We start from the raw sequence: 12,389 nt of genomic DNA on the forward strand, positions 1-12,389 counted from the left end.
CTTACCGCGTGGACGCCAATAGGGCAATGGTCCGTTAAAAGCCCCAAAAGTAGGGAGAGGCTAGCTTTACTGAGGGCAAAGAGATCACTAGGTCTCTTGCAATCGATCTTGGGTGAAAGCGTATGTACCGATAGTGGCTCAACGCTGACCAATCTTCAACGTAATCCAGCAATTTAGTAAATCTACTGCTAGCTTAAAGGCTTCAACCTTGGCCTGAAAGACAAAATCCCAGAGTTGGAGAAAGATTTTTTAAAAATTCAACCATAAAATTCTGTAATGTTATGCTTGTTCGTCGCATATAATCATTATACATTTTCCATCTCTTTTTTTTTACAGAATTTTCATATTTGTACAACATGTGGAATAGTAATAATTGTTATAGTCGAAGATGGCTAGTCACGGACACGAGACAAGTGGGCATAGAAAGCAGAAGAGATCGGTATCAACTGTCCAACAGAACACAGAAATCTACACAATCGCTAGAAATAGCAGCGACGTCAACTTTGCAACAACCGCGACATACTAAACGCAAATGCCGACGATTATGCGACGCACGCGCGGAACATACCGAGCAGTCCGAGGTATGGCTACCGCAAATGTCAACCACGGCGTATGCGGCAGATGGAAAAGGGCTGCTGTGCAGACAGCCTCCGCGATTGCCACGAACGGCGTCATATACAACCGCATCGTTATGGTCGGACCTAAAGTCCTCAATAGCGCCTGCCCAGCGCACACGAGTCAACGCTTGCCTAAACCAAATAATAGAAGTATTACTAGCCTTACTATTAGCCAATTGTCTGATGCAGCTATGCGGACAACTGCCCACAGCGACAGCCGCATTCGACGCGCCAACGGCGAGCGATACACTTGCCGAAGCATACAACTTCTACACGAGTAGCAGGCTGAGCCAACGCGGCGACGACGACGACGACGACGATGATGAGTACGCGGACGCTTATAGCAACAACTATCGCCAACCGCACAGCATCGGCGGCAATGCGGCGTTTGCATTCAACGCGTTGCAATTGCCATCGGCTGCCACGCTGGCTGCAGCTGGCGCTTACAACGTACCAGATGGTGATGCCGCGTTGTCGGTGAATCAGCTGCAACGCAGTCAAAATTTCAAAATTAGTCAGAAGCCCTGCTCGATTGGACGCATCGAGGGCACTTGCATGTTCGTGTGGGAGTGCATCAAGTCGGAGGGTCGGCATGTCGGCATGTGTGTGGACTCGTTCATGTTCGGTTCGTGTTGTGCGCACAATTATACGGAGAATATTGTAATGCCGCAGACGTTCTCCTACACACGTCCCACCAAACCTCTGGGCATTGGCGGTGTGAATCATCGACCTCGACCGCCGCATCAGCCACACAAGCCTAGTATAAGGTGAGTTGAGATCATGGCGTACGCAATATAATGTATGCTTAGTTTTGTATGCTTCTCTTTGCAGTGGTATGACTACTATTGAGCGGCCGCATGGCGCTGGAACGCTGGTCATACGTCCATCTGGGCCGCATCATCAAGGCGCTTTGTATAAGCCTCAGTACATGAAACCCTCAACTGTGGGCACAACCACATCTTTCTCCGCCTCTCACTCAGCAGCGACGACAACGACGACAACCACTTCAACTGAGGACTCCAATGCGTTGTGGACCTCGAATGCAGTATTGCAAGATTTGCAGCCGGCAGCGGCCACGGCGTCAAGTGAGTACTTTCTATTGAAGAATGTGTACATTAAGGGTATTCTATATAGGAAATTTTTTGAAAATCATTTAGAATATTGTTTGTGATGTCTTTAATCTGTCAATCGGAGGTTGCCACCTCTCTAAAAATAATAAGTCATGAAAATATTTCGGTAACCGAAATATGTAATACAGCATGATGCTAAAATAAGCTCTTTAAGAAGCACTACATAAAATATTTCTTATAAGTGTTGCCACCTGTTTAATTTTTTTATTAAAAAGAACTTTAACAGTAAATTATGGGTATCAAAGTAGAGCGGCTAAAAAAGCTACAGTTGAAAATATTTTTATAAGGGTTGCCACCTGTTGAATTTTAAAATAAAATATAAGCTAAAGAAATACTAAAGTATCGGCATCAAACTGAAGCGGCTAAAAAGCTGATTGTTGAAAATTCGTTTATAAGGGTTGCCACCTGTTTAAATTATGTATGTATATGTACGTAAGATAAAGAAATATAAATAAATACTGCAGTATGGGTATCAAACTGAAGCGGATGGAACATCTACAAACGAAAACATTTCATAAGGGTTGCCACCTGTTTACAATTTTTTGGTAAACAAATTTTTTAAGATAAAGAAAAACTGCAGTATAGGTATCGAAATGACGCTAAAAATCCTACAGTTGGACGTATTTTTTTAAGGAATGCCACATGCTCAAATTTGTAGGGTAAAATGAAATATAAGCTAAGAAATACTAGAAGATGTGTATCAAACTGAAGAGTTTAAAAAAGTAAAGTAAACATTGTTTTTTAAAAGGTTGCCACCTGTTTAAATTTTTTTGGGAAAAAAATTTTAAGATAAAGAAAAACTGCTGTACATATGTATATGAAGCGGTTAAAAAATCTACAATCGAAAATAATTTATTAGGGTTGCCACCTGTTCATATTTTTTGATAAACACATATTTTAATATAAAGAAGCACTTCAGTGAAGGTATCAAACTTAAGCGGTTAAGCAAAACTTATATTTGAAATTGTTTTATGAGGGTTGCCATGGCAACAATTCCTTGTTTTTCAAAATAAAGATACCCCTGTGCTAAAATATCGTATAACATTTACCCGAAAAGTGATTTACAAGCCTGCTTACGCTTGAATACCAATGTATGTGTGTCCTTCATATAAATTCATGACTTTCTGCAGATCAATGGAATACATCACCACAGCTGACAGCCGTAACGCAACACCACTGGCACATGACGACTGAGCCAAATTTTATTACCAAACCGCGGCCGCCCAGCTGGGAGAAACCGACCGGTATGCGTCCCTCGAAGCCAGCAAAGCCAACAAAGAAACCCATCTTGCCACAGCCGCAATTGCCTAGCTACCAAGTGACGCAACAACAGCAACACACCACAGCGGGTATTGTGTACACGACGCGAAAGCCAGTGCCGTCGACATCTACGCAGTCAGCGACAGTCAAACCGTCCGCATCGCCCTCATCAGCGGCGGCCAGTGCACCAACAACGCCAATATCGGCGCTGTCGTTGACGCGTCCACAACCACCATACACCGCCTCCTCTGCGTCTTTCGCCACTTCTGCGACTTCGTCATCGTCCGGCACTAACTTGTGGCAACAACAACAGCAACAGGTATATTTGTCTGCACTTATGTAAATCCATACACATTGTTCTCCGAGTTTTTAAACGGGCTACCTCTGGCTGGGCCACATGCCGAGGTCATTTACTTAAACACTCACTCACTGACAAACTGACAAATTTCTGCCTCAATGTTTGCATACTTATGCGGCATGGGCGGATTATCGCGCACACAGCAACAACAAATCAACTTTGTTGCGCATAAGCGTATAAAAATGGTTATCTAGCCTTGAGCGACATTTTATTGTTTGAAAATAGCTGATGAAAGATTGCCCGTCATTTGGGTGTGGTGCGGCTAAGCTGTGCCATGCTATACGTCCACTTGTGCTATGCTGCTCGGCCGATTGATCCGCTAAAGTGTATCAGTAACTGAAAGTGCGACGTCTATTTTGTGTGTGGCATGCAGCACGCGGCATGTGGCGATCACACAATGTCTCGTCTTTGTCTATACGTAAATGGTTTAAGACAGCTAAGGGCCTAATTGCATGTGACAGTAGCGCCAGTAACTTGCTTTGAAGTTAAACATATTCCAAACTTTAAGAAATATATGAAAAGTGGCGTTGTTTGGCGATCTTTACAAGAGGTCGATATTAACAACGATCTCGCTTTGACAGCTTAGAACGCCGTTCCGTTATGTTACCTGAAACTCCTATATAATAGATCCTAAGTTCCTTACAAATCGACAAAGCACTTTGAGCCTATCACAAATTTGTTGAGACGACTAATGTCAGTTTCGGTTGCGCCTCCTGGTTCCTTGAAGGTAAGACTGTCGAGAAGTTTTATTCTCAGCCTTGCCAATGCTGGAAAATGCAGGAGAGAGTGTCTGGATGCTTCCACCTCACTCTCCTTCATACGACTTTGGCAACTTGCGTCCGTCAAGATTTTTGACCTCACCGTATGAATACCTATTGGACAACAGTGATACCCTTCGATTAGTTCGTAGATGGTATTCAGAAAATTTTGCTGTAACCATAAGGACAACGTAGCCAGCGTAGCCTACAGCCTCGCTTTTCGAATTTAAAGTAGGTCATTAACTACCAAGATCCAAAATTTTTAAGTTATTTATCCACTTCCTCTGATCTTCAAAAACTTTTTGGCTCGGTAGACATTTGTTCGTCACTCAGACAATATATGACAATATAAACCTCAATTTAGATAACCCTTAACATATTGCGGGCAAGCTTCATTTACAACCGCTTCGATTACAAATCAGGAAGTAAAATCAAATCCGTTCCACAAAACTGGTCCAATTAGAATTTGCAAAATAGATGTTAAATAGATATTATATATTTCTCCTTTCCACGGCTTATCTGATTTGACTTTCTGAATGTTTGCGTCACTCTAAATAGCTACTTGACTAAATCTACGTTGACCAGCAATTAGCACTTGTGAGTTTGTGAAAGCCTTTTGGCCCAGAGTGGAACACAAATGATCCATTGAACTAATAGCTCTTAGAAAGTTTCACACACACAATGATAGGTGTCTAACTGGGCACTGTTCCATTGGCTTACTTGGTGGAAATGTCTAGAAATCTTCCCCTTCACTATCTAGCTTTGGGCAAACTAAGGATGAAGCATCTTGGTTGTCATACTTTCTACGAACTTGGCGAATTGGCTAGATAGATATCAGTCAGATATCAGATAGTCATTATTCTTGGTCTCATAAATATCAGGCTATTTACCAAATCTAATCTAATTTAACTCTAGCAAGAATCTCATTGAAAATCTTGAAGACGGCTTGTGGAGACGGCTTGTGGTCTTACGATATTCTTAAATACATTTAGTTTGCTTTCCGAAGAAGGCTTAGCATTCAGACACGTTTAATATTCTATTGTCTATGGGATTACATATCTGTACGGGACAGGTTAAGGTCTCCCACAAAACCCAACCGAGCCGTGAAGCTTATGAAGGTCTCAGTTCTAAGTAGAGAAACAATTTGTAAAGAAAGACGGCAGCCTTATTTTTCAGACTGGAGCCCAATTACTTCGAAGCTCTGCTTAAATAAATCTTTTTGTTTCCGAATTGATATGACAGACTCCATCCAGTTTGGTAGATACTTTTTATCGAAGAGCGCGTACTTTGTACTGACATTTTATACCCGATTAAACGCTATTTTTACAATAAACCTTCTCGAATATTTCCAAACAATTTTGATAAACGCTCAAAAACGATTCCCTATTCCTAAAACGACAAGCCTTTATAACTGACCACTGTGTGTGCGGTTTAAGTAAAGCGCCCAAGGACCTGCTTACTACCTTGTTTGTCTTTTTTGTAAGCTTAAGCTCAAGTCCACTGATGCCGGCAATCGTTCACGGGCTAGCCACATGTCGCCGCTACACGGTATTATCCAACGAATGAGTGCGTTCGCGCATGTTGTTTTTGTAGTGCATTGAAATGAAAAATTGATTTCGGCCATATGAAAAATCTGCACCGACATGACCGCCGTTTAGACATAAATAACATTGAATAATTTCAAACTCATAATTTAAATTTGCAGCAGCAACACCAATACCAACACCATCAGCAACAATATCGACCGCCGCCTGTTTATGCGAAGCCACCAACGAAAGTGCCAGCCACATCACTGGCGACCACCAGCGGCACTGCGAGCGCGACAACAACTACAACGGGTACAACAACAACGACAAGCACGCGATTACCAACAAGCAGTACTACGGTAAAAACGACAACGCGTCCTTACACGCGCCCAACCACGCCCAATTGGGTCATTAGCGAAAGTGGTGTGCCCAGCGGCGTCGGCGACGGCACAATTTATCCACTGCACTCGTCGTCTACAGGCAAACCAACAACAGCAATAACGACCACAACAACAACAACGCAAAAATATAGACCCACTTCGTCATCATCCACTTCGTCAACGTCGTCATCATCATCATCATCGGCGCATACAACCGGCTCAATGTCGCCCATTAGACCCACTCAACGGCCCACTTGGTCGCAAACGACACCGACACGGCAACCACCAGCATCGAAGCCGCCAGCATCAACCACCTCATCATCATCATCAACAACTTCAGCATCATCATTATCATCTTCCACATCATCACATTCCGCTTCCTCATCATCATCGCTCTCACCACCCGCTTCACCATCTACAGCTGTCACTGCAACGCATAATGTGCCCACTTATGGACATTATCCGCATCCGAGGCCGCCGTCGCAGCAGCAGACATTGTCGCACCACAATCTGACGACGATCGAATCGAATGAGATCTCCGATAGTTTGACCAATAATAGCACCGCTATTAAAATCATCACGGCCGCACGTAGCGGTAAGTTTTACAACTTCACTGGAACCCAACTTCAACTTCCACATACACACATATCTTTTATTTATGGCTTGAGTTTCGGTTCATTTATCACTCGTTGCGTTATTTGCATCGCTGATCTGCGCTGGGTGTTGCTGTCGTTGATTGACCGCCAGACTATTTAAGCCATCATTTAACTGCATTCAATCATTCTCGGGTTGCCGTGCAATCCCATAAAGATTTTATGTGTTTTCTCGCTTAATCTTTTCACTAATGGTGGTTTTTTTTTCTTGTTTCTTCCCTACTTTTTTTCTAAACATTTTTGATGGATTTATAGAATGTGGTATTCCGGTTTTGGCGCGTCCAGAGACACGCATTGTGGGCGGCAAGAGTGCGGCGTTCGGTCGTTGGCCTTGGCAAGTGTCGGTGCGTCGTACAACGTTTTTCGGCTTCTCGAGTACGCATCGCTGTGGTGGCGCGTTGATCAATGAGAATTGGATCGCAACTGCGGGACATTGCGTCGATGAGTAAGTAATTAAATAACCGTTAACTACTGTAGTCTAAGAGTATATAGAGAATTTACGCAACGGTGGCTGGCAATAAATCAATGGTGCTTGGTTTATGTGAGGTTAGATTCATATCATAAGGTAAGACACAAATAAATCGGGCAGATAACACGATAGTGCTAGCCTTCCACTTGATATTAATTTTTGATATAACGCGTCAGTTGGCGGTACCGATCTAGAAGACGTTAAATGAAGAATAAAGTATTTTAGGTGTCACAGTAAAGATGAAACTTAATAGCTCGGAATATTCTTCTTTGGCCCTAGAACCATGGGTTGGTGAGAACTCGAAATGTAGCCAGTTGTCTCCAAAATTTGCGAGGTCAAACCGGTTGCATGTTCCGTTTGTTCGCTTTGCACTTGGTCCATTCATTGGATGCCTGGGCGCACTTGCCTCAGTTCTCTACGCATGGATCTCGAATTGTAGAAACTTTTCGCTGGAGCATCATCTTCCATACGAACGATATGGCCTACCCAGCGCATTCGTTGGATTTTTATGCGCTTAACTATATCCATGTCACCGTAGAGCTCATACAGTACGTGATTCCATCTTCTCCGATATTCATCGCTTACGCGAATGGCTCCAAAGATATTGTGAAGAACAGTTCTCTCGAATGCTCTAATCTCGGTTCGTCATCGTCCATGTTTCTGCGCCGAATAATAGGACGGAGTAGATTATTGGTGGAATTTACACTGATTCCAAGATAAACAAAGTCTTTAAAATGTATAGCTGCCAACAGTGACATAGGCCCCAAGTCGCGAAGAATCATTTGCTTACCTCGGTAGCATTATACTTTTAGACGAGGCAGTGCCACTGTGGTTAAGATTATTGTCACGTATCACTTTTTGCTGCATTATTTTGAAGAAGATGCACGAAAGTGAATCACCCTTCTTCTTTCTGAGTTTGTTGTGGTCGTCAACGTTTGGGGAAGTCAATATCTGAGGTTTTCGTGTTCTTTTCATTTGAATTACATTCTTGCATGGCGAGTCCTAAACGCAGCGGCACAATTCCTGCTACGGAAAGTCTCGTTGATCACATTTATATAGCCACCCGATTGCTTCAACACAGACGCCCGCCTGCAGGGCCTCTTATCTGGTGGACGGACGCTACAACCTTTCTAAGGTAACACGGAGTGGTCCAATCAAGGGCAAGCTGTATTTGCCGTAACCTAGAGTTTCACACCGGTCGCTTTCTGAATCTCACTCAAAATGGTTCACGTTGCACGGGGTGTATGACGCAGACGCAAAAGTAGGGATTGAGTATGGTTGTTCAACAGTGGCTGGATACCAAGAGTAACTACCACACCGAACTTAAATCCCTTCGGAATCACTCAGATCAAAAATATTTGACCGCTAAGCAAATTTGCTAATATGAATAATTGATAATTGCTGACATGTAGCGGTTATCTAATCTCCGCGTGGGTGGTAAGGTTCTGGTTGGTTGTCATTGAAGTCATCTAACGGTAGGCTCAGTACACCAAGTACGCCATTCACCGAGAAGGAGTCGGTGAAGGTGTTAAAGGCTCCACTGTGAATGGCGCATAGTGCCTGTCTGAGATGAGTTGCGTCCGAAGTCTGGTTGGCGATGTCGATTTCGTCGACAAATACCAGTGATGTTCCTAGCAGCAGCTCCGTTTCAAGCGAGCGACTATAGGGATGATTTCTGCGAAACAACCCAGCAGAAACTGCTTGCAGAGGCGTTCACTATCTTCCTTGACGGGAAGCATGCGGGTCACGCTGTACAAATGTTAAAATGGAAGCAGCAAGAGGCATCCGGTAAATATTCGGAGTACAGCATTTTGCAGAGAGGTCATTATTAAAAGTTTCCTGGAAGACAATATGTCATAACAAAAGGCACGATATTATAAGATAGCATGAGGTTAATTCCGTATAAATAAATCCCAAAAGTATTAATTTAACCTCTACTTGTGCTTTGTCGTATATGGCAGTTTTCTTAAAAAGATTTTTTTCATAAAAATTTCTTGAGTACTTATAATAAATCGTGTCTTATTTTCAACTCCATTACAGTCTACTCATCTCTCAGATGCGCATACGCGTCGGCGAATACGACTTCTCACACGTGCAAGAGCAACTACCGTACATCGAACGTGGTGTGGCCAAAAAAGTCGTACATCCCAAATATAATTTCTTCACCTACGAATATGACTTGGCCTTGGTGAAACTGGAGCAACCGGTGGAATTTGCACCGCACGTCAGTCCCATCTGCTTACCACAAACGGATAGTCTATTGATTGGCATGAATGCCACAGTGACCGGTTGGGGGCGTCTCAGTGAGGGCGGCACACTGGCGTCCGTATTACAAGAGGTATTCACATTGTAGAATTTTATCATGATGAAAATATAATTTAATAATTTGGTTTTTGTTCATTAAGGTATCGGTGCCGATTGTGAGTAACGGCATTTGCGAATCGATGTTTGCGCGCGCCGGACGCCAGGAGTCGATACCGGATATATTCGTGTGTGCGGGCTATGAGAATGGCGGACATGACTCGTGTCAGGGTGACTCTGGCGGACCGTTGCAGGTGGGTGTGGCGTCTGCTTGGTTGCGTGTTAATTTTTAAAATATTCTTATGTTTTTTCAATATTTTTATTCTTTTCAATAATTTTTTTTATTATTTTTTTTTTTTTGAATATTTTTAGTTGTTTTTTTCAATATTTTTATTTTTTCCAATATTTTTATTTTTTAATATTTTTATTTTTAATATTTTTGGTTTTTCTTGAAAATATTTTTTATTATTTATGTTCAATATTGTTACTTCAATATTTTTATATTTTTCAATACTTTTTTTAATATTTTTTTGTAATATTTTTTGTAATATTTTTGTTTTTCTTATAAATATTTCGAATTTTTAAATATTTTTGTTTTAAATTTTATTTTTTAATATTTTGTTTTTTTTTTTGCAAAATTTTTATTTATTTTGTCAATATTTTTTTTTCCAATATTTTTACTTTTTTCTAATACTTTTTTTAATAATGTTATGTTTTTAATATTTTTGATTCTTTCTTTCAATATTTTTATCTCTTTTTTTTCAAATTTCTATTTTATTAAAATATTTTTAATATTTATACTCTCGCAACAATGTTGCTAAGGAGAGTATTATAGTTTTGTTCACATAACGGTTGTTTGTAAGTCCTAAAACTAAAAGAGTCAGATATAGGGTTATATATACCAAAGTGATCAGGGTGACGAGTAGAGTCGAAATCCGGATGTCTGTCTGTCCGTCCGTCCGTCTGTCCGTCCGTCTGTCCGTCCGTCCGTGCAAGCTGTAACTTGAGTAAAAATTGAGATATCATGATGAAACTTGGTACACGTATTCCTGGGCTCCATAAGAAGGTTAAGTTCGAAGATGGGCAAAATCGGCCCACTGCCACGCCCACAAAATGGCGGAAACCGAAAACCTATAAAGTGTCATAACTAAGCCATAAATAAAGATATTAAAGTGAAATTTGGCACAAGGGATCGCATTAGGGAGGGGCATATTTGGACGCAATTTTTTTGGAAAAGTGGGCGTGGCCCCACCCCCTACTAAGTTTTTTGTACGTATCTCGGAAACTACTATAGCTATGCCAACCAAACTCTACAGAGTCGTTTTTTTCAGGCACTTCCATATACAGTTCAAAAATGGAAGAAATCGGATAATAACCACGCCCACCTCCCATACAAAGGTTATGTTAAAAATCACTAAAAGTGCGTTAACGGACTAACAAAAAACGTCAGAAACACTAAATTTTACGAAAAAAATTGCAGAAGGAAGCTGCACCCAGGCTTTTTTTAAAAATTGAAAATGGCCGTGGCCTCGCCCACTTATGGACCAAAAACCATATCTCAGGAACTACTCGACCGATTTCAATGAAATTCGGTATATAATATTTTCTTAACACCCTGATGACATGTACGAAATATGGGTGAAATCGGTTCACAACCACGCCTTCTTCCAATATAACGCTATTTTGAATTCCATCTGATGCCTTCTCTGTATAATATATAGTACATTAGGAACCAATGATGATAGCGGAATAAAACTTTACAAAAATACGGTATTTGAAAAATATGTAAATGACGTATAATGAAATCTCGATTATCACTTTATCATGCGAGAGTATAAAATGTTCGGTGACACCCGAACTTAGCCCTTCCTTACTTGTTTTCATTATTTTTATTTCTTTTTTTCTTTGTTTTTATTTCTTTAAATATTTTTATTTTTTCAATATTTTTGCTTCTTTTACATTTTTTTTTATATATTTATTTTTTTTTAAATTTTTTATTTTATTTTTCCATATTTTGATTTATTTTTTCAATATCTAATTTTTTTTTTTATTTTTTTAAGGTTAAATCCGCTGACGGCCGTTTCTTCTTGGCCGGCATTATCTCGTGGGGCATTGGCTGTGCGGAGGCAAATTTGCCCGGCGTTTGCACACGCATCTCGCGTTTCGTGCCTTGGATCATGGAAAATGTATCGTGATAGATCTGCCTCGTGACAAGGCCGGCTTGTAATCACTTCGTAAATGGACTGTAAATATTTAGGAATTTCAGTTTTGTCTGCACTATTCTAGGCATTACTGTGTTCCTTGCTTTCCTAAACACTTTTTTCGCTATTTATAAGCATGTTTTCATATTTATAATTTATCTGCCTTAGTTAAAAAACAAAAAAAAAAATATTTACACTGTTGAAACACTAACTAATTTATATAAATTATGTGATTTATATTTATGCAAGTAGTTAGTCGCAATTAAATGATGAAATAGTTTTAGGTAAATTTAAATAAAATGCAATGAATTTAATAAAATAGTTCTAAAATATTTTTTAGATTTAGCAAAACACGTTAAACGCTGTATAACTGTATTTCTAATAGCGCAAATTTATTATGAATTGAATTATGTAAGAATTTAGTATTAACTGATTTTTTAATGCTATAAATATTTACTAAATTTTAATTTTATTATTTATTCACATTTTGCAATATTTCAATTTAAGTATTTTTTCTTTATTTTCACAATTTTTTATTGCACATTATTAAGTATGTATGTGTGTAAGTAGCGTGACAATATTGAAAATAATTAATTTATTTAATTTTGTACATAGTAAAAGTCATTTCATCACACTGTTGTTATAAGCTTATCATATTCGAAAGTCGAACTTTTCATGTGTATGTGTTAGTGAGGAATCAATTAAAATCATAATAACATGTTTCTAATAACTGCTG

At 40.1% G+C, this 12,389-nt stretch overlaps 1 protein-coding gene across 1 annotated transcript; it reads left to right on the forward strand.

The window, feature by feature from the left end:
- Nucleotides 1-356: 356 nt before the first annotated feature.
- Nucleotides 357-11,651, forward strand: LOC120778848 (serine proteinase stubble). The gene is made up of 8 exons (XM_040110879.1): nt 357-1,384; nt 1,449-1,702; nt 2,878-3,326; nt 5,829-6,624; nt 6,938-7,127; nt 9,192-9,489; nt 9,557-9,706; nt 11,513-11,651. The coding sequence occupies exons 1-8, from the start codon at nt 357-359 to the stop codon at nt 11,645-11,647; spliced, it is 3,300 nt and encodes a 1,099-aa protein (XP_039966813.1). The 3' UTR covers nt 11,648-11,651.
- Nucleotides 11,652-12,389: the final 738 nt, after the last annotated feature.

This window comes from Bactrocera tryoni, chromosome 1 (genome assembly GCF_016617805.1).
Source record: "Bactrocera tryoni isolate S06 chromosome 1, CSIRO_BtryS06_freeze2, whole genome shotgun sequence".
NCBI classification, from domain to species: domain Eukaryota; kingdom Metazoa; phylum Arthropoda; class Insecta; order Diptera; family Tephritidae; genus Bactrocera; species Bactrocera tryoni.

Coding starts and splice junctions, on each gene's coding strand:
- LOC120778848 (XM_040110879.1), top strand. CDS start 357: ATGTGGAATAGTAATAATTGTTATAGTCGAAGATGGCTAGTCACGGAC. Junction 6,625..6,937: donor CATCACGGCCGCACGTAGCG/GTAAGTTTTACA, acceptor ATGGATTTATAG/AATGTGGTATTCCGGTTTTG. Junction 7,128..9,191: donor GCGGGACATTGCGTCGATGA/GTAAGTAATTAA, acceptor ACTCCATTACAG/TCTACTCATCTCTCAGATGC.